Here is a 27,749-nt window from a genome sequence, read left to right as displayed (position 1 = left end):
TTGAAACTGAGCCCATCTTGGGAGAAAACATAAAAGGCATAACATAGCTCTCCTATTAATAATCAACTTGAAATATAATATTTAATGTTCTCAAGAAAATAACAGAAAGCCTATTGGCATCCAGTTAAATGCAAATTATTTATAGTGTGGTTTTCAGCAGTGGTGGAAATATGCTGTGTCAAGAAAGCCCCTGTGATAATGTCTTCAAACCACATTAAATTCTTCTTTCATTTAAGTTTTAAACTCATTAAAACTGGTTTCATACACCACGCACCTTTAAATGTCAACAATTTCAAACTGCCCTTAAATTGGAGATTTAGCCCCCACGTATAGGCTTAATCATCTCATGTTTTTAATCATTCTTTCAACTGCGTTTATTAACACATTGTTTACTCTTTTCAGTATTTTTTGTCTGTTGTTTGTGTTTTTGTGACTCATTTTTGTTCTCAGGTCTTTCCTGGCAAAGACATTAATCTCGCTGATTAAAAAAATGGGATCAATTTAGGGATTTTGAAAGTACTTTAAAGGTTAATAAGTAAGAAATAACTTGTAAAAGCAAAGTTATTCCCTCCAATAAAAATGTTTGTGTGTTACGAAGTAGATATATGTGGCAAAAAAAACCAAACAATCCACTAAATAGCTAACTGTGCAGAGAAAGCACAATAGAGGTGAGGATGAAATGTGTTGTTTTTTTTTTCTAGAGGGGAAACAAAGGAGACAGGTTCTCAACTCACACCATAACTGCCAGCAAGACCAGAGGGAAAACAGCTGGCTTACTTGGGAGGGCTGGTCGTAACTGGATTTACTGCTTTTTTTACACAATTAGCCAGAATTTACTGGTTAAGCACAAAAAACATAGTATTCAGCTAAATTTTATTATATAGGAGCAGTTCACAACAACAGTCATCCGAAGGTTTTGCTGGAGTAATTTTCCACAACATTTACCTTTTGTTTGTTCAGTCCTAGCAAAGAAAAAAAAAAAAAGCCCATAACGACAAGAATTTAACCGCCACCATGTCACCATGTGAATGTATTTTCATATGATTGCAATTATGTGGGTCAAACCTTAGAGGGATTTCCCTACTTGGGAGTGACCTTCACAGGCTGTAATGAGAAAAGAAGACATGCCCTCTTAGGGTGACGATACATTTAAAAAGGCAGAGTGGTAAAAAGAAAAACCCTTGGGGTGTTTAAATGCTAAACAGGCAAAAACGACCCTCTACGCTCCTCATCTTTTGATCTGCCACCTTTTTAAATGGAAAACAGGTCCAATTAATTCAGCATTATGACTGATAATATTACCTAAGTCTGCCACCCAAAGACAGATTTAAAGGTTGCTGCTGTAACATTCAAGTAACCCCCAGTCAATTCATTATGACAGTTTTTCAGTTTTCTTTATTTATTCGTTCATTTTAAAAGATACAAAGGCCAAATACAAGGTCCTCTTAGAAACACAAGACTGGAATTTTTTTTTTTTTTAAAAAGCTTCAAAACCAGCCAAAATTCAGAGGTCAACAGTCAGTAACTCATAATACCATAAAACACATCAATATCATCAGTTTCTTTTTGATCAATCAGAAAAAAAAGCCAGAACAGGGGAACAAGATATCTATAACTTCAATGCTGATGACTATCTAGAAAAAATATGTCACCAATAAAGTGGAAACTTAAATTGAGCAACTATTAACCAATAAAACGCATGCAGACGTGGATAAGAGGGCTGACTGCTGGAATCATCTGCGCCGATAATAAATACTGTACAGTGTTTGACACCGACATCTATCCGCGACCTCTCAGTGGCACTGCTGTCCCCTCATGCATTTTTTAGGGATCCTGAATTAATATTTATTGTCATTAAAACTAACACAGTATAATATTGCACAAGCCCATAATTCATAATTCATGGGGTGGAGAGGTTTAGAATACTGTGACAGGGTGGCAGAAAGCTGATGATATGGAGGCTTGTGTCATGTCCAGTGGAAGCGTTAAAATCAGCTTTAATTTGGTATCTTATCAGCAGGGCTGCAGCTTTGAACTGGAGGCATAATGCTGGACCCAAAGTAAATGATCTGCTGCAAACATTAGCGTCTACAGACGCAGGCAGATCCCAGTACAAACGTACTGCGTATATGAATGTTAAACCCAAACCCCTTCCCCCCTACACACGCACACACACCACTTTCAAAACTCAGTTTAATCCAACGAAGACACTGAACTGCAAACTTGATTTCTCTGCTGCTTATCTCTACACATAACAGCAAAATCTATGTTTGTTCTTCGATGCACAGCACAGTTTTTTTTTTACTTTTGGTTTTTAATACTTTCAAAACACGAACATAAAAGTGCCATAAAAAGTGAAACTGTGTGAACACGACTAGAAGCAGGGCCAAGTGAGTGAGTGAAAGAGGAGTGTTCAGTAGCATTTGCTGTACATTTGGAGCAGATCTACCTTGACCTGAGATGACATTCGTTTAGTTTTAGGCTTGCATCTGGTAATACATATATCTTGATTTATTACTGATTTAATACTGTTATTTCAGTAAAACATAAGTTGAGTAGAGGGTCCAGATCTGAGATTTTTATAACCAGAACACAAATGTGACTTTATAAAAGTAAAATATATCTGCTATAGCTAATAACACATGAAAGACTGCAATAACTGTAAAAAAAATATATATATATCATTTTCTGAGTGATCTAAAACGTTTTGAAAAATTTTATCACCTCTAATGACTGCAGCATGTGTTTGAACGATTTGCAAATAAAGAAAAAAGTATTGTTTTTTTCTTTCATATATTAATTCCCTCTTAATTATCTTAAACCTGTTGTCTTTTGTTTAAAATATCTTAACCAGGGTGTCTCCTCAGGTATTTTAGATCACAAGCGAAGTGACTCTATAGGTTTGTAATGATGGAGACTTAAACATATTTGATTCCTCTTTCTGTTCTGTGTGTCAGCACCAGTGCACCATATACTAGATTTTTATAAATACAACAACAACCTGAGGATGTGCTGGCAAAAAAAAATATGTGTGGATTGCATCTTTATTTGAAGCATCCAGGTCAAGAATTTACTCTTGTACAAAAAAGGAACACTATTCTGTTAGTGGCTGCTATACTAAAGCTTGGAACTAGATATTAAATAGATATTAAACATCTTAAAGCAGCCCCAAAAAGGAACAAAAGGTAACAAACTAAGAATTTTACTCTTTAAACCACTGGCGAGAAAGACTAGTACTACTCTAAGACTGACCTTGAGATTTTCAGTCTCACATTTATTTAAAATATTACAAGCTTTTAGTTTGTTATGAGTAAATTTGGTAGTTTTTCAAATAAAAATACATTAAAAAAAATCAGGTTATTTGCCAATATGTTAATCATATATTAATTATTAGATATTATGTTCAGATTAAGTTTTGTCCATAACCCTCAGTGTAACTTCAAAAGATAATATATATTCTGTGTTTCTTCAGGGGAGCTCAAGGGTTCATTTAAAGGACATGTGCAAGCTGTTTTAATGGAGCGTATATACATCACCAGCTGTGGGTCTCGGAGGTTCCATGTTCCACAAAGAACTGATTTAAGATCAGAGTCCAGGTAGCACCAACTGGTACAGCAGCAGTCGTGTTACCCCTGACCTCAAACACGGGGATTAGGGACACAATAATTTTATTTATATTTTGCCAATAGATTGGATCATATCTGTCCATAGATCTGCTTCCTGAAAAGATCCCAGATTTGGTTCAGGTGGAAAAGATGAATGATCAGTTCAGGAAACAAAAACAGAGGGCACACGTGGACTTCTGGTAACACTGGTTAGGGGCAACAACTCCCACCTCCGGCCAGCCAGGGTTTAGGTCGTGGTGTGCTACTCTGGTGTTTGCTGCCCTCTAGGGCTGAGAGCAAGGCAGTGCAGGTGTGGCTCAGCAGGGAGAAAGAAAGGAGGGAATTAAGAGGGAAGGGAGGAAAGCAAAGAGAGGGGAAGGAGGTAGAGAAGAGGAGGGGGGGGGGGGCAACGCTACTCGTCACAGCCCAGAAGCTCCATTCGCAGGGTGATGTGGTCATGCCACTCCCACGGCAGGATGCGGATGTATCGGCCATAGAACGGCGGCTCAAAGATGTTCTTTTTGTGAACGTTGTTGTCGCTGTTGCCTGGGAAAATCTGAAGAGAAGACAGTGATTAATTAACACAACAGTTTCACATGTTGTTGCAACAATAAATGTTGATTCTAATTAAAACGCCCTTAATTTACTGTGTAAAGTTATTAAGAGCCATTAAGATATTTTAGTTGCAAAAGTAAAAAGGAACATGGGACCTAAAACCATTGTCAACATAAAATTGAAAATTCAAAATGAGATCATAAAGTCATAAATGTTTTATTGATTAAATCAGAGCCACGCCTCAGTGTGACCTAATTTGGCCGTATACTGCCTGCATCTGAAGATCAATTGATTTTTCGGCTGTAATGGAAATTAATACACACAGAAGACTAATCAGTCCCAGTGACAGCATAACTGGCTCCAGATGCAGACAAGTACATCAAATACAGACTTCGTTGTTATTCAGTTTTTTGCTTTATTTAATTATTTACTGATTACAAAAAACACACGGTTAAAGTAAGAGCTGTTTGGGTAGCATGACTGGAAGGTACACAAGATTAGGCAGATGATTTTAATGTTGTGGCCAGTCTAGGTGTGTTAAGTTTTACTCAGTAATTAGAAGAACATTTAAATTCATTTTGTTCCCCTGTGCTGTTGGACCGACCTTGTCTGTCTTTGTGGTCTCATCCTTGACTATGGTCCACAACTGTCCATCATTACTGTGGGCGACTTTGAAGGCTGTGACAAACTGGACAGAGCCAAAGTCTTTGGCTCCCTGTGTGATGATTCCTGTGATCTTCTTGGTAGACTGAAGGTCAACCTGAGGACATAGACAAAAAAAAAAAAAAGAACCTTTACACGAGTAGAATGCATTAAATAAAAACCAGTGTGCAACTCTGGCCAGTCTTCTCCCACCTGTATCCACTCAGATCGGTTGTTGGTAGCAGCAGTCCAGGCGTTGGTCTTGCCCTGTTTGTCCAGCCGGGCGTAGTGAGGGTGCCAGGTGAAGGCCTCGATGCCCCAGGTGCGGAAGGTGCTGGAGGCCGTAATCTGGCGATCAGACACCAATCTGGACTTCATGCCCATTGGCTCTGAACAACCTGAAGCGTTTGAATACACTGTGGAGGTGAGACCAGGCAGAGAAGAAGAGACAAAGGAAAGAGAGAAAAGAGGAATGGAAAGAAAGAGAAAGAAAGAAAGCATGATAGACAGAGGACGGACAGGAAGCAGCCCAAGGCCAGCCAGTGATGCGAAGCGACAGACAAATGAGCAAGGACAGAATGTGGGTGTTTCTCAACTGTTTGTTGCGGCTGGCTGGAATCATTTATATTTCATAATGTACTGTCCTAACCCTTAGACCAACTACATTTCTTCTACAAGACAGTCTTGCTATTTAGCTGCCATTTTAGGCTAACAACATTAGGCTTTTGCCTAAATGAATGTTTTAACTTCATGGGGACATAAAATCATATACTTGGAGTGCCTGGCTCAGCTCACCAGAGCACTGCCATGCTTGTTCATACCATGGATAAAGCAAGCTAAAAAAAACACTACATACACTTGACTTCATCTTCATTATGGATACTATTAGTTATGCCCACCAACCCGAAGTTTTAAAATTACATGAGCTTCAACTCTGAGTATGCAACAAGATGAATGGCTTATTAGTCTTTAGGTTTTGCTTGGCCCAAAGATTTCTACTTTGTTCTATAACGTCTCTGCTCTTACCCAATCACACCTGAGGCTGACAAACACCCACTGGATGAGGAGAACATTAGGTTTTACAGTGACTGGAGGTCCACAGTATTCTTACTTTATGTAATTTTACATGTGCAGAATAAAGATCTTAAAAAAAGAAAAATGTGTGGAGCTCAGTGTAATATTTAAAGGCTGTAACAGACTTTTTAATGAGTGATGGGTTAGTGGAACAGCTGAACATGCATGTTAAATGAACAGAGGTCAAAGCTGCATGAAAAATATTCAGCACAAGCAGCTGAATATTAAAACAGCATCTTTACAGTTGAGCTGATTCACTCAACAGCATTGAAGCAAGTCAGTGAATGTAAAACAGCTAGATTAGGTAATGAGCATTTTGCATTAAAGTGAATGTGAAAGTATTAGTATGTTGTAAAGTGATTAAACCAAAAACACACGCTGGTCGAGATCTCGTGTTACACAACTGTGGAATCATGCAGAAACTGAAGTTCAGTGGAAGAAGAACAAACACTGATAAGAGACAACAACCATGAAGAGAAACAGACGTCTGACAGTGCGACGAGGCCAGCAAGACTGAAAGAACTACACTGGCTTATGATAAAAGGAAAAGAAAGATGAATATGCTTCTACTGAAATACAGAAGACTTCAAAGAACCACATATTACATCAGCCTCCTGGGGTGACAACATTGGGACGATGAATATGATGAGTCTTTTACCAATTAGCATCCAATATGTTGTGGTATATATAATCATATGGTTTTAATAAATTCTTTAGGGAACATCTTAGACTCAGACAGCACACAGCTGCGTTCAGAGCTGGCAAACAGTATTACCCTGCGCATGACATCGTTTGATCATGATTAACCGCTCAATGCAAAACTGAAATAATTAGTGACAAAACATAAGAGATAAATGCCAGCAGAAAAAAGGCTGTTGGATTTCCCTTCCTGAAAACTTCCTCCCACATTAAGCCTGCATGTTAAAAAGCTTCTTTCAGTCACTAACAAACCTCAATAAACTGAGAACCTAACATGTGTGCGCGGCATGTGTACAGCGGATGTTTTCTTTGTGAATTTACCGTTGAGTTCACAGCCCACCAGCTCCATGCGCAGAGTGCAAGCCTTACGACACACAACGGGAATGATGCGGATGTACTGGGCAATGATCGGGGGGTCAAAAATGTTAGTCTTGGTGCCATCATTGTCCATGTTCCCCACAAAAACCTAGGAGAGAGGTGGGTGTTAGCAACCATTGTTAGCAGCTTTGTGACCTATCTTGAATAAACTTCTGCTTTCAAGCTGATGCAGTCAAAAGTGTGACATTATAGTAACCGTAGAGTATTACCAGATTTATCTGTGTGATGTGTGATATGTTATTTATTTGTAAAGGAAAGTCTTTTATCACTGTGGAATCTGTCTTGTTTGGAACAGTTACTGCAATTCTAACATAAAGCAATGGAAAACAGACTTTTCAACTATAATACTGTGTGTTTTTTTCTTCTGTTGCCTTACATAGTCTTTTCTCTGTCCATCTGTTCTGTACATGGTGTATGTCCTGCCGTCCAGGCTGGAGGCCACCTTGAACGCCTTGATAAACTCAGCTGTGCCCATGCGACTGGCGCCCTGTGTCACAATTCCTGTGAAGCGCATCTTTCTTTGCATGTTGATCTGGAAATGTAGAAATGGATGATGGTAAGATGAGTCTCCCTTCCCTTTAAAGCAAATAGTTTTCAAAATCTCAAAAACATAAGAGGTAAAATGAAGCAGTCCAAACAAAAAGCTCTGCGTACTGTGAGAATATGTTAAAAGTTTATGATTGAAATGCATTTGTTCTAAATCTCGATGATTCCAGACCCTAATTTCTCACCAGCCTTTATTTATTATTGTCAGTCTACATGGTCAGTTTTCTAACTGCCTGCGTTACACTCATAATCTACTGTATAACTATTCTCACTTGTATCCATGGGTTCTTGTCATGTGCAGCAGCACTCCAGGCATTAACCAGTCCCTTGTGGTGGAGGCGGGCAAGCTCAGGGCCCCAGCGCTGCAGGCCCAGTAGGCTGTAGCGGACTGATGAGGCTGAGATCTGTGACTCGGCAATGCCCCCTCCCTCCATGCCGAGAAGAGAAATACAGCCTGAAGAAAGAGCCGGGGGTTAGGTTAAAGTTTATTTCCATTTCATTTCTGTTTCTGAGATATGGAAATGAATAAACATTATGTCACAATGCAGTCGTCACGTGGTGTGAAGCCTATGAGATAGTTTCACTTTTACTATGCCTTACTCCCCAGTATCATACCAGTCTTGGGGTCTGATATGTCAGCAGTGCTACTGCTGCCCTGCGTGGCTACCTGCTGATTCAACTCCTTCACAACCCCAGCATCCACCCGTACTAGTAATCAACCTAATTTATATAGGTGACATGTCTGTGTTGGTAATGTAATTGGCAGCTAGAGGCCAAACTCTATAGAAGATTTTCTGCTGTTGCTTTTTAATTCTTCACTTGTTCTTCACAACTGAAATTAGCTTATTATTTATTTATTAAGTCCAAGTGAATGTCTGTATCAAATCAGTACCAACAACGCATTTCTCAAGTATCATATTCAGAAGAATTGGCTCAAGGGATGAAGAACTCCCCCCAAAATTCTGCATTTGACGGTCACCAATGGAGAGCCATGTAAAAAGTCAGTATCTGGTCTCACACACGTGATGTGTATGCATAACTTTTACTAACCTGAACCATAAAATCATTAGGGATGCAGAGCACTGAATCAGCCTAATTGAACAAAGTATTGATTTCGCATTTTGAACAGACCATTTTTATGTTGAGCATTGATCATCATAAAACCCCAGCAGCTTGGCCACCATCCCCTATCCTCTTTAGTGTCGTGCACTTCCTTTAATCACAGTGCTTCTGTTACATTAGCATTAATAAAGCTAAGAAGATATGGAGTTTTTTTTATTCTTTGTCTTTGTTTTTTAGCTATTTATCCCTCAAAGCATTTTGTCATACCAAGTACTTGTCTGACACTTACGAAGTTGGCAGTGTTTTCCTACATAAGGGGAAGGGCAGTGGCATTTGAAATCTCCATCCAGGTCTCTGCAGGTACCGCCATTCTCACATGGCTGTCCAGCACAGTCATTTACATCTATAGGGAGATAAATCACAGTCAGTGTTGTTACAGGACAGGTCAACTATAGGTAAGTTTAAAAGCAGATTACGGTTAGAAGTGTGAGTGAGCTGCATATCATGCTTGAGAAACAGAGTTCAATATTCAATCATCTGATTTGCAGTAAGGTCACCTCATGCTGTGCCAGCAGAACTGGAGCTGTAGCAGAGAGGTTAGTGAGACGAGCTTAGTCCTTAGTCAGAAAATGACTTGATAGATATATTTGACATCAAAGAGACTACTGCACATGAGATCGTGTGTTTAAGGTGTAGATTATAAAACAAATCTCCCAGAAGTAAATGTGTGTGTAGGAAATCTCTGACTCCATTTCTGGATGCTCAAAGTAGAATAGATGATCTTCTGGAGAATCATTTCAGTGCCTTGAATGTGTTCATTTTGCTGTGATTCTTTGCATCACCTCTTGATGGCACCCTTACAAACATTATGTGTCCCACTTAAAAACTGTAGCACATGAGTCAGAGAGGGGGACAAATCAGCAGAATGAAAATGGGACTAAACTCCTTTTCATCTCACCCACCACAACTGTCAGTGTGACTAAACCGGCACTGAAGGCACTCTATATTGACCACATTCAGACAGGACCAAGGCACGAATGATGCTGGTTGTACAGATGACTGCACACAAAAAGCAGAATTTCAGACCAAATCTCTAAAGCTTTAATCCTGAGCGCTTGTTATTACGCAGGGAAATGCACGCAAACAACTCAGCACATTGATGTAATGTTTCTAGCCAACAAACACACACACACAGGAGCATCTTCCTGCCCACATGCTCTCTCTATAAATAGCTCTGTGTCCAAACATTCATTTTCAAACGTCACAGGAGGAATGTAGTCATTTTGAAATGTGCATCCACAAACTCTGGATAATGAGGTCCACAGCTGTGACACTTCTAGCTCGGGGAGCTCATGCTACATCACATAAAACTGACTATTTTAGCAGCTGAATATTTTAAACATCAGGCTCTGCATGTTGCAAATAGGCTCTTTGATCTCTTTGTTGTTGTGAAAAAAAAAATAATAGCAGCTACCTCTGTCTATATCTAGGCATGCTGGTATTTCCTGTATCAAAGCAGTTTTACATTGTACTAGAACAAATTATTACAGCATAATTGTTTTTATTATTATTGTTGCTTTGTTTGTTTGTTTGTTTGTTTGTTTTTTACACGCACTGGATCATTACAACATTCGAAACTACAGAAACAGAAAAAAGGAAAATAAAATAAAATAAAATGTGTAGGATGAATGTAGCACATGGTGTATGAATACTTGCACTTTGCTAATTCATGGGTATAAACAGTCAAAAGTTAAAGGTCAATCTTCCATTTTTATTTACTTTAAAACTTATTTAAAATCAGACAGCGGTTTTCTGGGGTGAGAGGCTTTGTGGGGAAAAACTGAGTTCTTGTCACAAATAAGTGAGATGATCTGTGAGGTTTCAAAGAAAACAAACCAGACCTACATTAGTAAGACAAACTCTTGTCAAGTTCTGAGGAGCGTCAGCTGGTGGCCCTCCTCCTGTAAGAGGATTGAGGACCAGGAGGACCACACAGCCTTGTCAGATCCAGGCGCTAATCCATTTATCCATCTATCTGATAAAAGGGGGAGGAAAGAAGAGAGGGAGAAAACAGGGAAGGGAAATGTTGCAAAATGTATGGCCTGCACGACTAAAAGAAAAACAATGCTGACTGCTCTGTGTGTAGTAGCATCCCAGTATCAGCTCACTGTTTGAGCATACATATAGATTTTAGTGGGACGAGTGCGTAGTAGCTAAACAGGCCAGCTCTCTATGGCTGGGATCCAACAAACCCTATCACTTTTAAGGGAAACGGCACACTACCACAATATTTAGAGTGTCAATATCTGTCTCAGCATGAAGCGAAAACCAATAGAGATCTCACGTGGCTTGTTTGAAATCTGACCCTGATCGAAGCACAGCCAAGGTCCGCTGGCAGCGCATGTGGTGATCAGCAAAGCTGTCTGCATCCTGGATCTGTGCTGCAGCAGGGTGGGATGAGGTGCCAGCTTGCGTCTGACAGTCCAAAGCTGTTTTGGAATTGCTCTTTTAAAAGTGTCATGTTCTCCATACCTCACAGTGTGAGACAAGACCCTACAAGGTTCTGAAAGTGAGCTCTGAAACTAAATGATTGATGTGATTTTACAACAAAACAGAAACATTCTCCACAAAGATAAAGAGTAGCAACTGACACCAAGGACGTTATTTAAGAACCTTCTGAAACTTATTTATATGAAACTGCTAAACTCAGTACAAATGCTAGCAACTTTCGACATTACGATATAAAATTTAGCACGACTATTAAACAGGACCAAAGTCATTTATTCAAACTAAAGCCAACATGAAGTGACAAGATTACATATTTTAATCATTTTTCATACTGTTGCCATGGTAAAGTAACCAAGAGCTGCTCTTAACCCCAGTGGCATTATTAAATTAAAAAAAGGCTGAAATGTGTTATTTTCTGTGTGCTGTGAACTGGACAGACTGTTATAGCACAGCCTGTAATAGATCTGACCCACGATAACACCAAAGCTTCTATCGTGCAACATTTTACTATCTATATTACTGCATCTCCACACTCTTGTATGATGTATTCATTATTCATGACTTCATGTCCTTGTGGCTTAAAAGAAAAAAGAAAAGAGAAGGGGAAGTTTGACGGATTTCAAGGTTCCCTGCAAAACCCTTCTAAAGTTAAAAGTAATCTAAAGTTAAACACCACATTATATTTACATATTTACACAAATGTGGTTGGTGTACTTTCTTGGGGATCTCGGGCAAAGCCACTCGACTCACTACAATTTCAAATAAAAACACAGCAGGCTCCTCTAATCTATCATAACTTCATGGGTGAATGCAATAAGTCTAGATTTTTCTACTGAAGTCTACTCGCTTAATAAAATTGTAAGTATTACTCAAATATGTATACTTATTTAGTGGACGGAGAATGTTTTACTTTTGACAAGGAAATTCCTTTTAGTTTAAAAGTAACTTAATGTCAAGAACTAATATAAAAAAAATATATAATTTTACTTCACTTCATCCATCCAAGCTGTAATGTCTTTATTTTCATGGAAGCAACCTCTATGGTTAATTGTGACTACCCACCCTTACTAGTCTGTTTGTTTTTACCTATGAGGCTTCAGCCTCTTACCAAAACACCTGAGAGCTGTGTCGTGATTCTTAAGATCATGTAGTGATTCCACATAAGCTGCTTTGAGTTCCTATTAGGTCAACAGGGCTTCTTAAATGCAGATTGTAGAGAACCAATAAATATATGCCAGGCACAGCAGAGTTCACGACGGCACAAACACACACATGAAACACACACCCTGTATACCACAGGGGGCATGTGTCCCAGACTGTCCGCACCACCACATCCTGGGAGGAGTTGAAAACTCTCCCAAAACAAATGAGAGATCAGAACACTCATAGACACACCCTTTAGTGATTTCCAAGAAGTCGGAATAACTGCTGTGATCTGTTCGGAAATGTGGGATTTAAAGACTGTAAGAAGAAAAAGACTCTTTCCCGTATTGTTTGCATTAATCTGCTTTGGTCTGAAGTGAAAAGCATTCAACATCCTTCTCTCTCTCTCTCTCTCTCTCTCTCTCTCTGCATCTCTATATCCCCCCACACCCCGCCACACACACACACACACACACAAATTCTGTACAACCCATAAAGGCTTTTAGACCAATTTGACAGGACAATCAGAACTGCTGCAGTCAGACCTGAGTAGTGAGTGTGACATTGTAAGGAGGGCAGACTTAATTCACTGTTCCGCCTCCATGTTCGCTTTTTCACCCGGCAACAGAAGCAGCGCTGACGTTGCTAGCACTCAGCATGGACCGCCACTTTCTGTTGGCTAGACTGGCACGAGGGATAAACCATGTGTGTGTGTGTGTGTGTGTGTAAGTGTATGCTAAACAGTCTGTACATGAGATCATGAGCTGCGTGCGGCTGTTCATGTGGGATGTGCAGCCCACACGTGATTAAGCTGTTTTCCAGTAGATTTCTTGTTCCTTTGATGTGTTTCTCAAAAGAATTTTAGGCTGCGAATCTTGAAGTGGAGTTGAATGGTGCCATTTTGCACCCCCCCATTCCCCGATCAGCCAATCTTCCACTTCTTTTCTGTTTCTATTTATAGTATTTTTTACATGCAGTGGTTTGTGTGAGAACATCATCTCCTACATCTGGCTTCCAGTTTGCTGACACCTGCTTGTCAGGCTTTGAGCTTGACTGCTTTCTGATTAGCACCATCACTCCAATCACAGACTCCCATGCATTACCAATCCTATACAGCCTCACATTTCTGAATATTTTATTTTTCTGAAGTTCTGGCCTCATATTTCTGTCTGAATGTGCAAGTGTGAAGTGAATGTGAGAATGTTGGCTAAATGTTTAACTACACTACATCCCTGGGTTCACCACAGTCACCGGTTTTCTTCTTCCAGACTCCTTCTGCTTCACACAAACCATAGGAGCTGGCTGCCATAATAGTTACTCCTTGCCCACACACACACGCATATTTTAGAGCACTTAAACTGTCAAACAAGTCATCAGAAGCTGTAAAAGGAGGGGGACATTTATGACCCAGCAGTCCTCAGGGGGGCTCTCAAACAGACATGGTCAAATAAATTCCACTCCACATTATCCCCGAGGCATCATCTAATTAGTGTAAATGCCTGCCCCATGGAGGGCTCATACTCTGGCAGCTTAGCTAACATTAACTGCCAAATGACTTGTGAACGTATAGATTTTGATGAGCTGTGATTTGTGGTTTTTGAGGGGAAAAGAAAACAGAAACAGATTCCTTGGCTATGGTTTCTTAAATGAAAAAAAGAATGTCTTGAACCTAAATACACTCTGGGGACTGTAAATTAAAATAGATGAGAACTTGGAAGCAACCTAATTGACTCAGCGGGAATAATGCACAGCTTCAATGATATCTGAGAAAATGTTTTAGTATAACAAGACCCATCCCATCAGGGTGGCTGAACTGATTAAAAGTTGGTGGATCTAATGCTAAAATGATATCACTGCTGTTTTTGTGGTTGGCCTTGATTCATAAAGGACTATTTGTGCTGAGTTAGAGATAATGCTGAACTCAGCGGTTCCTTGTCTATAAGTGTATCTGTGAATGTAGCCAAATTCCTCAGCCTCCACATGCAGCCAGAGAGAACAGAGAGCAGTTGGATCCAAGAAGGAAAAGAGATAAAAGTGCAGCAAACACTCCTGTTTTCACTGTTACCTTTTTTTGAATTTAAATCTGCACCTTGGACACCTAGGACAGAAAAGCACACAGGTTCACACAAAAATACACTTTGAAGGTCTGACTTGCAAATGAGCTCTTTGAGCACGTGTGGTAACTGTCACTCTGCTGCCTTCTCCTGCAAACAGTAACCATCTGTCTCTGTGTGCAGGGGTGGAGGCAGCTGCAGGAACGCAGCATGTTCCCATCCTTGTTTCGACTCTTTCAGGCTGACCCTGTTTAAAGCAACCTGGTCTGAGTGACGTCTGAAAAAGGATGACAACTGTCGGTCTGGTGGCCAGCACTCACAGCAGCTGTCTCCATGTTAGTGTATCAGATTACACTGATCAATGTAGACGTCATTACACGTGCCAGTTAATGGCATAGCAAAGTATGTACTGCTGGCAAAAAACAAACAAACAAACAAACACACAATAGTAGCACAGTGGCAACACTGAGACTTGGGTCTGCTTATTACAATTTTCTCCACAAGTAAGCATCAGTAGAAGTCAAAAAAACTGTTTCAACACCCATTGTTTTTCAATTGTCATTCATAGTTGGCCTTCATTAAGTAGTTATTACACTACAGCAGCTCTACAAGGCCCACAAAAAGCCTGCCAGTATTTTATATTTGCAACCTACAACCAGTCAAGAGGGAGCACAAACTTACTGTTCTGGCAGTGAACTCCATCAAAGCCTGGCTGGCATTTGCAGACATACTCGCTGAAGACATCACCTCGGCGGGAGTGGCCCGTCACCTCACAGATGGCATCATTCTTACATGGATTGGGGTTGCAAGGTCCTTTGGGTATTGAAAAAAGAGCCAAGTTTAACAGAGTTTAAGCAGTGTTCTATGTAATTTTTTATGAAAGGGGTTTAACCTTGATTTAACAAAATTAAAGTTGGGCTTCTGAAGTGGGGTATGCCAGAAAATGTTTAAGGAAAAATAAGCAGTAAACTGTGAATCAGTCATCCTGCAGAGGCATAACATACCAGACTCAGTCTCATTGCAGGTTTCTCCAGAGAAGCCATCAGGACAGATGCAGATGAATGGAGACCCTGCCCCGGTCACACAGGTCCCACCATTAGTGCACACGTTCACCTCACAGAAATCACCTGCATACAGAGTGGAACGGTGGCAAGTTGAGTACTACATTTAAAATAAACTACTCTGCACAAGAACTGATAAAAAAGTACGTTCTTCTAGTGGGGAAATTGAATTTGATTTTTTTTTAATGAAGCCAGCGGTGGTTTATTTGCTTCATTTCACATTTATAAATGCTTGACAGTTTACTTTTTCCCCTCAGCAAACATCTGATATCTCCAGGAGAATATTTCAGGACAGAAAATATGCTCACATACAGTAGGCAGGTTTAGCATTGGCTTTATGCGTCTTTACAATGAAGAAGCTATCCCTTTTTCACAAAGGAGTAGCTCCACATGTTAACATATTTTTAATAACAGATGCCTTTCCTGACACAACCCCAATTGGATTTTTTGGTCTCGTCTTCCTTACAACAGGGATCTTTCACTGTTAGGCGTATGTGCAAACCACCACACTATGGAGCCACTATACATGTTTTTACTAATATTAAATTTTTGCTCATTTTTTAGCATTACAACTATAGTCTGAAGCCATTCAGTAAGAGTGTAACAACAATTAAACAACTAAAATGATGCTGTTCTGGTTATCATATTTCCATTCTATTCCCATATTGTGTTTCTGAAGAGTAAACACCATGCTGCAGGCTGGAAGTGAGGGTTTTAAAAAGCTGAGTAAGCCATCACTACACTGTAAACACCACACAAACACTGGATGCTTCTACCAGAGTCTAACTGCTGCCGAGCCTGGACCTGACAATCTGGCTGCTCTCTGGGCATGAGGGAAATCATGTCAGTTAGTGCTTGGTGGAGGGAAAAAAAAGAAACAGAGGGTTTGTTGTGGCGTTTTAAAAGCATCATGACTGAATCAGGTCTGGTTCACTCGCAGAGTTTTAGTCCAACAAAAAAGGGACGCCTCTAATTCAAACTATGTGTTACGTCTGTTTGAGAATTACACCAGTGAAAAAAGTACAGTGAATTAACAATGGGCAAATGGGTATTTTACTTCCTGCATGCTCTATCAAAGCGCTTTTCCCTCCTCCTAAAGCAAACTTAGCGAGAAAGCTCACTCACACAGCCATCAGCCCTTTATAGGGTTTAAATAACGAACCACATGTAATGACAATTTTCTGCAAATTGATACATAGCATTTTGGAAATCAACTTTAAAAATTACACCTCTATATAGCTATTTTGACACTTTGAATAATACAGAGGAAGTCGATGATTTAGCGTCCTATAACACCCAAGAAGACAGAGATGTCTTTTTAAGCAAACACTTTATCATCATTTAGATAATTGTTAAGGAAACTGAGGTTGGACCCCTTGGGACAAACTAGTGGTTTAATCACCACAGAGTCTGCCATACAGGCTAAGAAAGGAGTTCTGACCCCGTGTTTTGGTGGAGGAAATAAATATTTTTTTCCGCCTTCTAATATAAAGTTAAAGAACTGCATTTTAGCTGTGCTGAGGGTATAATTATCATAGGCCACAGGGCCATAGCTAAAAATGGTATTTTGGAGAGACTAAATTCAATGTGCAAGGCTGCATGCTTCTAATGCAATCACACACATCCTTAGTTGTTCTTAAAAACAAAAACAAAACAAGAAACAAAAACAGATTAACTTATTCAGTGCAAACTCTAGCCAACGTTGGAAGCACTACTCTTCAACGTGCACAAATGAATATTGTGTAGTCTGAGTATTGTGTAGTCACTTATGACAATATGGACCTCATTTGTTATTACCAGCAAACAGCACTGAGGGAATTGCAGGAATCAGATCCATTTTACAAACATCCTGTTTGACTGTTTATCCATGAAGTGCCCAGCCCACGAATATCCCGGGTTATCTGTGCTGTATCCAGTGCCACGGCCCTCAAGTGCTTCACATCTCGTGGGATTCTTAGGAAACAGGCCTGCCTGGCACCACTAACAAATCCTTATCAAACAAAGTTGCTGCCTGTTTATCTTTGGGAAGGAACACATCCTCCCTTCCTCTACACTGACAGACAGCTCCCTTCGGGAAACTGCCTTAGTGCCAACAGATAAAAATGAATAACAAAATATGTTTACAAAAAATCAAATAAAATTTGCAACAATCGGCATTTTATCTGTCTGTTTGTGGTATGACTTGACTTATTCAGCTGAAAATCTGCTTGGGTGTATTGAGGAAATGAAATTAATGACGCATCAAGTTAATGTGGTCCGCAAAGAGGCAGTGACCCAACCTGAAAAAATCCCTACAATGACACCGTTGTCAGTAAAAGTCACTTTACTGATGAGTGAAATAAGTGAAACTTTTGTTGTTCACACCTATTCATTTAAAGTATAATGAAATTGAAGAGTCACAAAGCAAACAAGTCATGGCTCTGAATTTAACCAGTTATAGAACATATTGTTATATGCTGTGCAAATGCAACCACATGAACCCCAAGCTCTGTTATACTCTTCCAAGAAACTTAAAGCTTAAAAATATGTTTAAGCAAAAGTTTTCTGTACTACAAGAGTACAGCTATAGATGCATAATATTTGCTACAGTTATTAATGCAGTGAAAAAACAAAAAAGTACACCACTTCTACAAGTACCCAACATAGTGGCCCACTAAGTCTAAACCACAGTGACAGATCAGGAAGGTATGTGGAGTTATGTTTGGCTGGAAAACCCATTTCCACAGGGCATTGTTTCTCTCACTTTTTATGAGTCACTGTCTGTGCCTTTCCCATGATGCCCCAGCCCTAGATTGAGGTCCAAACAGGGAGCTGGCTTTGGTATGAGTGTCTGTGATAAGTGTTGTGTTTACTTGGGGGGGGGGGGGGGGCAACAACAGATATTTCCCACATCACATCACAGAAGGAGAAACCTTTACAGTTAGCCAGCAATCTCAGTCAATCCTCTGTACCCTCTGATCACAATACAATTCAGATGGATAGACAGGAAAGAAAATGAGCACTTAACAAGGATGAGCAGGCTCCACAACAAGGGACTTTTTGGACTTACTGCATTTAATGTGCACCTTGAATGAGGAAGAAGACAGAGGAGTCATTTGAGGACATTAGGAACGTGGTGGACAAACTGAGGACACTTAATGAGTCCACATTAAAGAAAAAGAAATTGAAGTAACATAAAACTCTGGCCTCCGCACTGATGTCCGATCCATTTGTATTCCAAACTTAATCATTTGTGGGGACTGCAAAGGATTCACAGACAGAGCATGCCATTTGCTGTGTGCACAAAATACACATAGCCAAGGGCAAAAAGTTTCTTTCATCCGAATTACCCCTGAGTTATCAAAGGAGACTTGGAGAGAAAAAAACAGTGGTGCACAAAACATAATACACTTAGACAGGTTAAAAAGACATTAAGGAATTACCTTATTAAATGTATTCAAAACAGGAGCTATCTGCAGCCAGATGGAAGTAACTTGACTGTGGTCTGAGGGGTGATTAGTCTCATAAGCTGTATGTTAAGTGCAAAGAATGAGCGAGATCTGTCAGAGGTCAGGGGTTTGGAAGTCAATAATCTCAAAGGCAGTGTCCCCATACTGTTGATATGCATGGTGAGAACAAAAAAACAGAACAGAAAAAAGAAGCGGACATGGGAAGTTGTTTTAGTGCAGGACAGAATGCAGCAAGCCACTGATACCAGTGTGTTACTGACGATATAACAACCTCATTTCTGGACCCAGGCATCTCCTGGACCGTGTGAGGCTCACAGCATTTCAACATGATGCTGTCAATGTTTCACTGTGGATATCATGCTAATACCAAACCATGCAGCAACATATTAACGACCTCATGTCATGGATCTCAGACGTTCTCTGTGGGGTTTTTTGTTTTGTTTTTTGTGTTCTTGCCATATGCCATAAGCACTCATCCACTGTGGACCATCAACATGTAGTTCTATTGAGAACCCTCCAAATGTTACTAGTATTTAGTTTTCTGGCTTTGTTAACATGCAAAGTTATATAAGTGCTGTACTTTTTAAAAAAAAATACTTAACCTTTACATCAAAAACAGGCTCACCTTCAAATATCATACAAATCTACAAAAAACAGATTTAAATACAATCTTCTTTACACGTTAACTAACTGGTTCATTTACCGTTAACGTCTCATGCCACTAAACCTAGCAAGCCTTGGTTTACTTTACTTTACTATAACACCTAGGAGAACAGCTACGCTGATTGTTCTAATGGAGCTAAAAGAATTCGGACCATTTTTTAAACTTTCAATGGCGTCTCAGTGCTCATTTTCTATTGGGAATTGGAGGACCATTTGGACTCAGAAATGGCTAATGGTGTTGGTCTTAACAACTGGACTGAAAAGGTCCTGTGGTCTGAAAACAGCAAACATGCTGTCCGCTGCTCTGACGTCCACACACAGGTCATATAGGCTGGCAGGCGAGTGTGGGAACTCAGTGTACCAGAAGGAGAAAAGCTTACATCATGTCCAAACACACACACACACAAAGACACACACACACACGTCCAGCCCTTGTTAAAACAGTTAAGGATGTGCTGAACTATAATAAAAATGCCTGTAGTACTGAGTGCTCAAGGAGCAAGCAGGGAAAACCTGAACACACAGGAAGTGGATGTGTTATGGCTGCCCAAAGAAGGTCCTGTGATAACCCAAGCCTTTTCAATATTAAGAATCAGCGGGACTCCAGCTGCAGGTGAGGTTTCTGTAATCTGCATTTGCTATTCTAGAGCACAGCCATCTGCTACTGCTCCCAAGAAAACAACAACGAAGGCCAGCCGCTAAAAATACACAGTCAAACACACAGGCACACACGAGTCATGCACCATCAACAAAACAACACGCTCGTCTGTAGCTGACTACAGCTGAAATAGAGATAATAACTCCATAGTAACAACAGTCTTAACTGGATTACTCATTGGAGATGTAACCTTTGTGGCAATACTGTCAATAATTTGGCGTTCTTTTCTCCGACCATATGAATACAAAAAGTTTGTGTAAACAACTCCTGATCTTGGATGCAAATCCCATCAATTTTCTACTTGGCTCCAGTGCTGAATGCACAAAAGACAGCGTGTAAAATATTCAGCATGGCAGATTGGAAAGTGGGGCGACAGACACTAATAACGTGTCCCGAATTAGATGATATTCCATATTGTTATGAAACATTCATTAAGGAAGCTATTCAAAATTCATATGGAATTTTAAAAGAAAGAAAGAAAGAGCCTGTCCTGTCCCCAAGGGATTTGGTGGGAAAAGGAATAATAAAGTCGTCACATGCTGAAGCAGACAGCCGCCCAAGGGGAAGACCCAGAACGCGCAGATGGTTAGACAGAGCTTTGATATGAATGAAGATTTCCGTCACACATTCACACACATGGAGATGAATAAAGTCCAAACTCCAAAAGCAAAAAAAAAAAAAAAAAAGGATATAGAATATATAAAATCTGACAGATGTTGTCCTTCAAAGCTCTGTGTTGGACCAATGCACAGCCATGCCAGTCCCCTAAGACAAAGGACGTGTATAAAACACGGATGTAGCTTGTGAAAGGTGAACCAAACTGAACTGTCTTAAATCTGTACTTTTTCATGGCCACCATGGGAGAAACTTATGAGTTTTCATAAATATTCCCAGTCCTATAGAAGTCTATGGGAAACACTTTCCTGGTGAGTTTATATTAAAAAGCAAAAAAAAAAAAAAGAAAAGAAAAAAGAAAATAGTCCATCTATCCATCCAGTAAATTTAGTTATGCTCATTCTAAAAGCCAAAAGGTTAGATTATCCAGGGTATGCTCACTGGGTAACAACTTTTCAATCACAAGTTGTTAGCCAATAACAACAACAACAACTACTAAGTAAGTAGAACCTTTTTAGCAGAGTCAGACCAAAATATATGAAAAGGTAATAAATCCAATGTGCATTGTTATGAAAAGCTGTTTCTTTTATATTACTATTATTATTTCAACACAACAATGCAGAAAAAGTGAGAACGGGCTGGAAAAAGATACTTGGGTAAAAGTAGTAATGATGTAATCAGAAAGTGTGTAAAGAAGTCCAGAAGGTCAATATACAATAAAAGATATTCCATGGGCTATATGTTCTTTAATACAAAATAAGATGTTAATAAATATTAATAGCAGAAAAATATTGAAAAATTAAAAAAAAAATACATAAATAAAAACAATCCTAGCTAAATTATTCAGGAAAGTCTCTTCATGATTTTTTTCTGTAACTTCGAAGAAGGAACATCATCACTTTAACAGGAAATTAAACTCCTTGTTGAGATCAGATATCTCACATTTAGTAAGACCAATATCTACCTGATCTATTAGCAATTATCTCAGACTCACAAGAAAATTTGTAAAAGGAAATTATTCATACACACCTGCCAACATGCACAAGTTATACACATACACATACACACACAGTGTCCTGGCTATATTTAGCCCTGGTTCCGTCAGCTATCCTAAGTGGTCTTGTCGTGAGAAAAAGATTGCCTCAGCTCTGACAGAACTCAATTTTCCACTTGTCTTCCATCAGCAGCTAATGAAGAAGACAACCAAAGCACAACCTGCTGAAATGAACCTAATCAGGTCAAACGCAGAGTGGGAAAAATCCACTCAGCTCTTATTATGGCCTCTAAACATTTTGCATGACACAGCAGCAACAAGTCCCCCCCCCCCCCTTCATTGCTGTCTGTAGCAGAGATTTGAGCAAACGCTGGTGTGGGTGGAAGGTCACTGGCACGCTAGGATCTGGAAAATTGACTTCACATTGTGGTTGGGTTAACTACACCTTTTCTCCGCAGCTGTCCTGTCTGTCAGTCTTGAGGACTAAGAGAACACTGAGATGTGCACTTCACTTCATTAATTTCAGTTTTAGCAACAGACGTAGAAAAGTTCATGAAACATTTGTGCAATACTGCACTTGGGATAAGTAAGAGGAGTTGTTTATTATCCACTAATTTCACATCCTTCAAGTCTGAAAAAATATGGTTCTCTTAACTACCAAACAGAACATATCTTCAATTATGTCTTGCTTTTTCCACAGCATGTGTTTCCACACAATTGATGAGCGAAAGCACTAAATCTACAAAACAATAAAATAAAACTCACTAAGAAGCACTTAAGCACAATGTGTAGTTCGGATGTTATATTATAAGCAAAGCATAATGCATAAAGTATCTATTATAGGATTCATGTTGGCTCGTCACCAAACACAAGCACCATAGACACAGCCAAGGCACACTCTGTTTCTTCTGGCTCAAAACAGCCATTTGAGGGGAGACTTACACATAACAGCTAGTTCAGTCCACCTTCAGTAAAGCGAATGAGTCTTTGCTACTTTGACAGGAAACAAAAGTGTAATTTCCTGATATTTCTAACTATCTTACAAAGAAAAGCATGGTTTATGCATGAGTAAACTGCAATTTAAAAAGTACAATGCTGGTGATTTACCTCTGGCTCTGAACAAAATCTCTGGTGGGTGTCAAAAGGCAGGAAAAACTCTTGACACAGAAGCATTAGGCAGATAGTGAAACCATGACAAGTACAACAGTCATGCTATACTGTGAAAAAAAGTAGCCACTTCTACGCTTCTATTTTCAAATCAATCTAACTCTGTTCTTTATTAGTTTCTTTTTTATGCTTTCCAACATATTTTCAAATACATCTGTAAAGAAGAAGAAACTGCTTTGACCTCTGATACTGAGTTTCAATCCCTCAGGAGGAATAAGCCAGTGGCTCACTGACAGCTGAATAGACTATAAATCAAAATGTTTAATCTGGAAAGCAAGCACTATTACACAACAGTAATCCAAGTTATGAATTTCCCTTTTTCTCAATATGCAAATGGTGGAAAATTATCTTTTTTTTCTTCCTTTTTTCACATTTGGAAAATACACCATCATACCAAGGAAAACACATGTGACTCCTTTTCCATTTGTGTGTGAACAGAAATGGAGGCAGTGGAAGTCAGGCCATTTCAGCTTTTGTCCATCGGCCTAAATGTGTTTGATGCGTGGAAAAGCAAACAAAGATAAGCGCCAATGGCATAAGGTTAACACTGGATAAGTATAATAGCCACCGTAAGTGTGTGTATGCTTCCCTTTAAAAAAAAAAAAAAAAAAAGGGGGGGGGGGGGTCAATGCGCACATGAATGCCTCCAAGCGTTGACTCTGTAAACCATACAAAACCTGGAACACATTTAGATCTCATCAGCTACAGACGGTCAGTTGTTTTTATGTGATTATCCTTACAACTGCAATCCTCCCGTTTCACAACCAGCCAGTGTCCCACTCACCACATTCCCACACGTCCTGTCCACTTATTCAAGGATCGCTTGAACTTGCACCTACAAATGCCCACTGCTCCATTATTCTGGCGATGAAGTGAAGGCACCACTTGTGCCGGGGTGTGATTAGCGCGCGCACACACCCACAAAAAAGGGGGAGAGAGGAAAAAAAAAACTCTGAGGCGTCAACAACTAATTTATACTGTGTAAAATCAGAAGTGACGAGAGGTGAAGCAAGCAACCAACTCAACTGAAACAGTCACGGTACTGGACGCTGTGGGCTGCGGTCTGACCAGTAAGGACTGTTAACAGTAAAGACTGATAGTAATAGAACAAATGTTAAAAGAGGGAGAGAGAGAGAGGTAACTTACCGTTTACCCCAAACACCAGACAAGCTGTAAAAAGTTGCAGCCAAAGGAAAAACCGCGTCTGTTCCTTCATACTTCTTGTTTTTGTCAGCCGTTAAATAGCTCTAGTTTGTTAGTTTGATGGACAACTGTACCATAAAGAGTGCAACAGCAGTCTGGACGTTGTTGCTACGGCGGCTCGAGCTTGTTGTTCGGCTCTTACTCCCAGAGAGCAGGCGTGGAGAAGGAGCACGTGTACCTCGGCTCTCGGCCAATCGCAGCCTGGCATTTAATTGTAACCCCGCCCCCCGTTTAAAAAATGTCACTAAGAAAAGTAAATTGATCTGCTATGGAAACAAAAGAAGCTATTATAGCTAATGGGCTGCACTATATCTAAATTTGATTTCATTCAATTTTTCAATATCCAACCCTTGAGGAGAAAATCATTGTTTACATTTTAGTAACATTTATGTATAACGAAGGTGAATAGGTCTGCCAGTCCTTTCCAGTGTAGTAAAATGCTTTTCTCTGAGTTTGAGGGACATCACAGCACCAGGAACCACGCATTCTTTATTTTGACTTCAGATATCAAGCCAACAGCAGTAGTGAACTTCAAGAACCAACTTCTGATAGCATCACCTTTGGCCACCAAAAGGACGTCCTTAAAATCACACTCTTCCCTTGACAAACAGTTTGATTACATTTTCACATTGTATGAGAGTTACAGCTAACAGGGACAAAAACAGCAACGCGTACTGACAGAAAAGTTCAGGATATACTCAAGAACTCAACTCATTATTACTGTTGTTGGACAGAAGTAAGCTCACTGACCCTTTGACCCAAATTAGACTTCATCAAAACGTTTTACAGCCTCCTCCAGAGTAAATAGACATGGACACATATTGACAGCTAAGCTAAACAGCGGTGGCCAGAGTTGTTTACCCCACAGAGGCCACTGTAGCTACGATTATTCAATTCAATTCAATTCAATTTATACAGTGCCAAAAAGTCACACAAAGGTGCTATGTATTTTAAGATAAAGACCCTACAAAAATACAGAGAAAACCAGGTGACTTCCTATGATTAAGCACTTGGTGACACTGGGAAGGAAAACCTTCCATTTAACAGGAAAAAAAAAACCTCTGCCAGAAACCAGTTTGAGGGAGGAGCAACCATGGGTTGCGAGTGAGTGAGGTGAACTGGGAGGTGTAAGAAAACAGAATGTATTTTACTGTAATCTACAATCTGCTGAGTGGTAAGATTTTATATACTTTAACAGTTCAATCAGCATGCATTAGCATCATTTGGTTGTTTTATGGCTAAAGTCAGATTTGCTGTATGTGAATTCATTATACATAAATAACAGCTTTATATGATTACAACAGGATGGATAACAGATGGGAAAAGGAGCTATTATCATGTAAGGCCTAGACCACAGCATTAAAAAAAATAAAAATTCCATATGAGTTTTTGCTTTAATTGTAATGTATATATCATCTATATATGATATATGAATATGGTCTAAAATGGCGGATTTACTATAGCATGTGAGAGAGTTCATTGATTCTTAATGTTCTGAATAATGTTTCTTGTATCCAAACATGTTTGAAGCACACTGAAATATTTTATAAATATTTGTAATATTTAAATGAGTCCCATTTGTCTTCTAAAACAGAATTTACATACATTTAATTTGCGTCATCATCGTCACCATCAGTACAGCTTTAGTCCATAATGTCACTCTTTGATGAAGCCCTGTTGATGAATTGCAAGTCTATTCACAAAAAGTTCTGGGAAAATTTCCATGATGTGCCATGCATGAAATTCTCTTCTGACATGCAGATTAAGGCCAGAGCTTTATTGTATCAAGCCATCTGTGGGTGTTTCTGGAACTGGGATCCAGCACTGGGTCAGAGTTGATTTTTGAGCTGTCAGAGGGAGTGGGCGTGAGACAAATAATTGTTTTTAATAGGTGTGAGACTAAGAGTGATGTCCAAGAGTGGAGATTCTATCAAGCTCCCAATCCTTCACATTTATCTTGTGTGGATAAATGTAACTTATTTGTGGCTCTTTGGACAGCTCCAAATCTGGGCGACTAATGCAACTACATTTGTTTATGCAACACTGCATCTATTTTAGAACTCCAGTGCCTGTAATTGATTTTTCTTTCCCTGCTAATACCACACTTTGAGTGGTGGTGCAAAGTTAACATTAGCAAGAAAAGGAAATCCCCAAATGGTCATTTTCTCATTAAAATACTATCTTTAAATTTTAGAGATTGGTGTTAAGCTTCTCTTGTAGTCTCACTCATTAGTTTGAAGAGCAGCAAGTGAAACATAAGGTGATTATTGTCAGGGTCTCTATCATTTCTAATTGATTAGAGGGTGAACTGAGAGAAAAAATAATAATAAAGGAGATTACATTTCTCTTTAAGAGGTAAGTAAATGGGGGGGGGGGGGGGGGGGGGGTTATAATCTTTCCCCTTTTCAAGTTTTAATATGAACTGCAAAAATTACCACTTTTCTCTGAAAACACCGATGGCACTGTATCATGTACACATCAGGCTGACTGACATTTATCAGTGGTCACTGTGGTGTGTGTACTCAGCAATGACAGATTTCTCAGATGTTCCTCTTCCATGCGACAAAGCTTCTTCACATGACTGACCTTCAGTTAGTATGAGCTGGGTTAATCATCACAAGATGACAGTTAAATGAAAATTTAATGAGACAGGACCCTGTTTGATCTTAATCCGCATTGCAGAGAGTAGCATAATCCTGTAAACTCAAATCCTGAGAACATGTGATACCCTTAAAGGGAAATGCTACTTGGCGAATTTGGCACAGGATTCATGAATGTATAGCTGGTATGTATCAGTGATGTTTCACTTCTGTCTCCCACACAGAAACAAGAAAAATTGGCCAAGATGTCTTTCACTTCTGTCTCCCATTTGGAAATGAGACTGAGGATTCATCATAAACAGCACCAGATATAAAGAAATGAAAATGATTGATAGGAGTGGAGATGAGCAGAGTTTCATTTTGACATTCTTAGTTTGCACAGCTGTGTATGCTCACAAGGCTCAATGATTTTTTGCCAAATGGGGCTTTCTGGTGTATGTTGGACTGTGGAAGATATACACATGACAATAATTGATGAATGTATATATTGCCAAAAGAATTCTATTAATTTTAGTTGTTTAAGTTTACATCGTTGCATCATTGTCGCATAAAGTATGCTGAAAATCACATTTCTTAGAATTTATTTGAAAGAGTTAAAGATTTGGGAGATGTGATGAAATGTATGCAAAAAGTATTGAGAGTGTGTATGTTACCAATCTGTAAAACTATACTTTTTGATGTCAAAGTTAAAGCCATGTCATCAACACATTAAAATAAACAAATATTCACTTATTATACATGGATATATTATATCCATATATGGATATATATTAGTAGAAACAACATTTAAAGCATGGTTAAGCCGCTATGAGAATATACAGTCATTGATTTTGACCCACGACAGTGTTTCCAGTTAATCAATGGCGCCCTCTTGTGGCTAACACACTCAGTGCAAAGATCAGACAAATCGCTGGAAAATGAATGACATTTAAACTAGAGGAATAACATTTGTTGGATTTAGTTTTTCTGTTTGTATTATTATTATTTTTATTATTTGTCAACGTAAACTAGGTTTTCACTTAAGTAGGAAGTAAGTGGCTATGTTTGCTGTGCTGCCTGCTGGTATAATCGGA

The 27,749-nt window shown here is 39.3% G+C and overlaps 1 protein-coding gene across 4 annotated transcripts; it reads right to left on the bottom strand.

Annotated features, from left to right (window-relative positions):
• Positions 1–887: 887 nt before the first annotated feature.
• On the bottom strand, positions 888–24,208 carry mfge8b (milk fat globule EGF and factor V/VIII domain containing b). Of its 4 annotated transcripts, none has more exons than XM_063479189.1 (11): positions 24,020–24,208; positions 15,271–15,393; positions 14,948–15,079; positions 14,278–14,310; positions 8,851–8,964; positions 7,772–7,953; positions 7,330–7,485; positions 6,897–7,041; positions 5,016–5,200; positions 4,765–4,920; positions 888–4,161 (listed from the first exon to the last, which is right to left on the bottom strand). In XM_063479189.1, the coding sequence occupies exons 1-11, from the start codon at positions 24,087–24,089 to the stop codon at positions 4,018–4,020; spliced, it is 1,440 nt and encodes a 479-aa protein (XP_063335259.1). In that variant the 5' UTR covers positions 24,090–24,208; the 3' UTR covers positions 888–4,017. The 4 variants fall into 4 exon arrangements, with proteins under 4 accessions (XP_063335259.1, XP_063335258.1, XP_063335261.1 ...); XM_063479188.1 differs by having other exon boundaries at positions 889–4,161; positions 5,016–5,218; XM_063479191.1 differs by lacking the exon at positions 14,278–14,310 and having other exon boundaries at positions 890–4,161.
• Between the last annotated feature and the right edge of the window lie 3,541 nt (positions 24,209–27,749).

Source organism: Pelmatolapia mariae, linkage group LG7 (assembly GCF_036321145.2).
Source record: "Pelmatolapia mariae isolate MD_Pm_ZW linkage group LG7, Pm_UMD_F_2, whole genome shotgun sequence".
Lineage (NCBI taxonomy): Eukaryota > Metazoa > Chordata > Actinopteri > Cichliformes > Cichlidae > Pelmatolapia > Pelmatolapia mariae.
The sequence above is the reverse complement of the archived record's forward strand: the minus strand, read 5'-3'. Positions and strand labels throughout refer to the sequence as shown.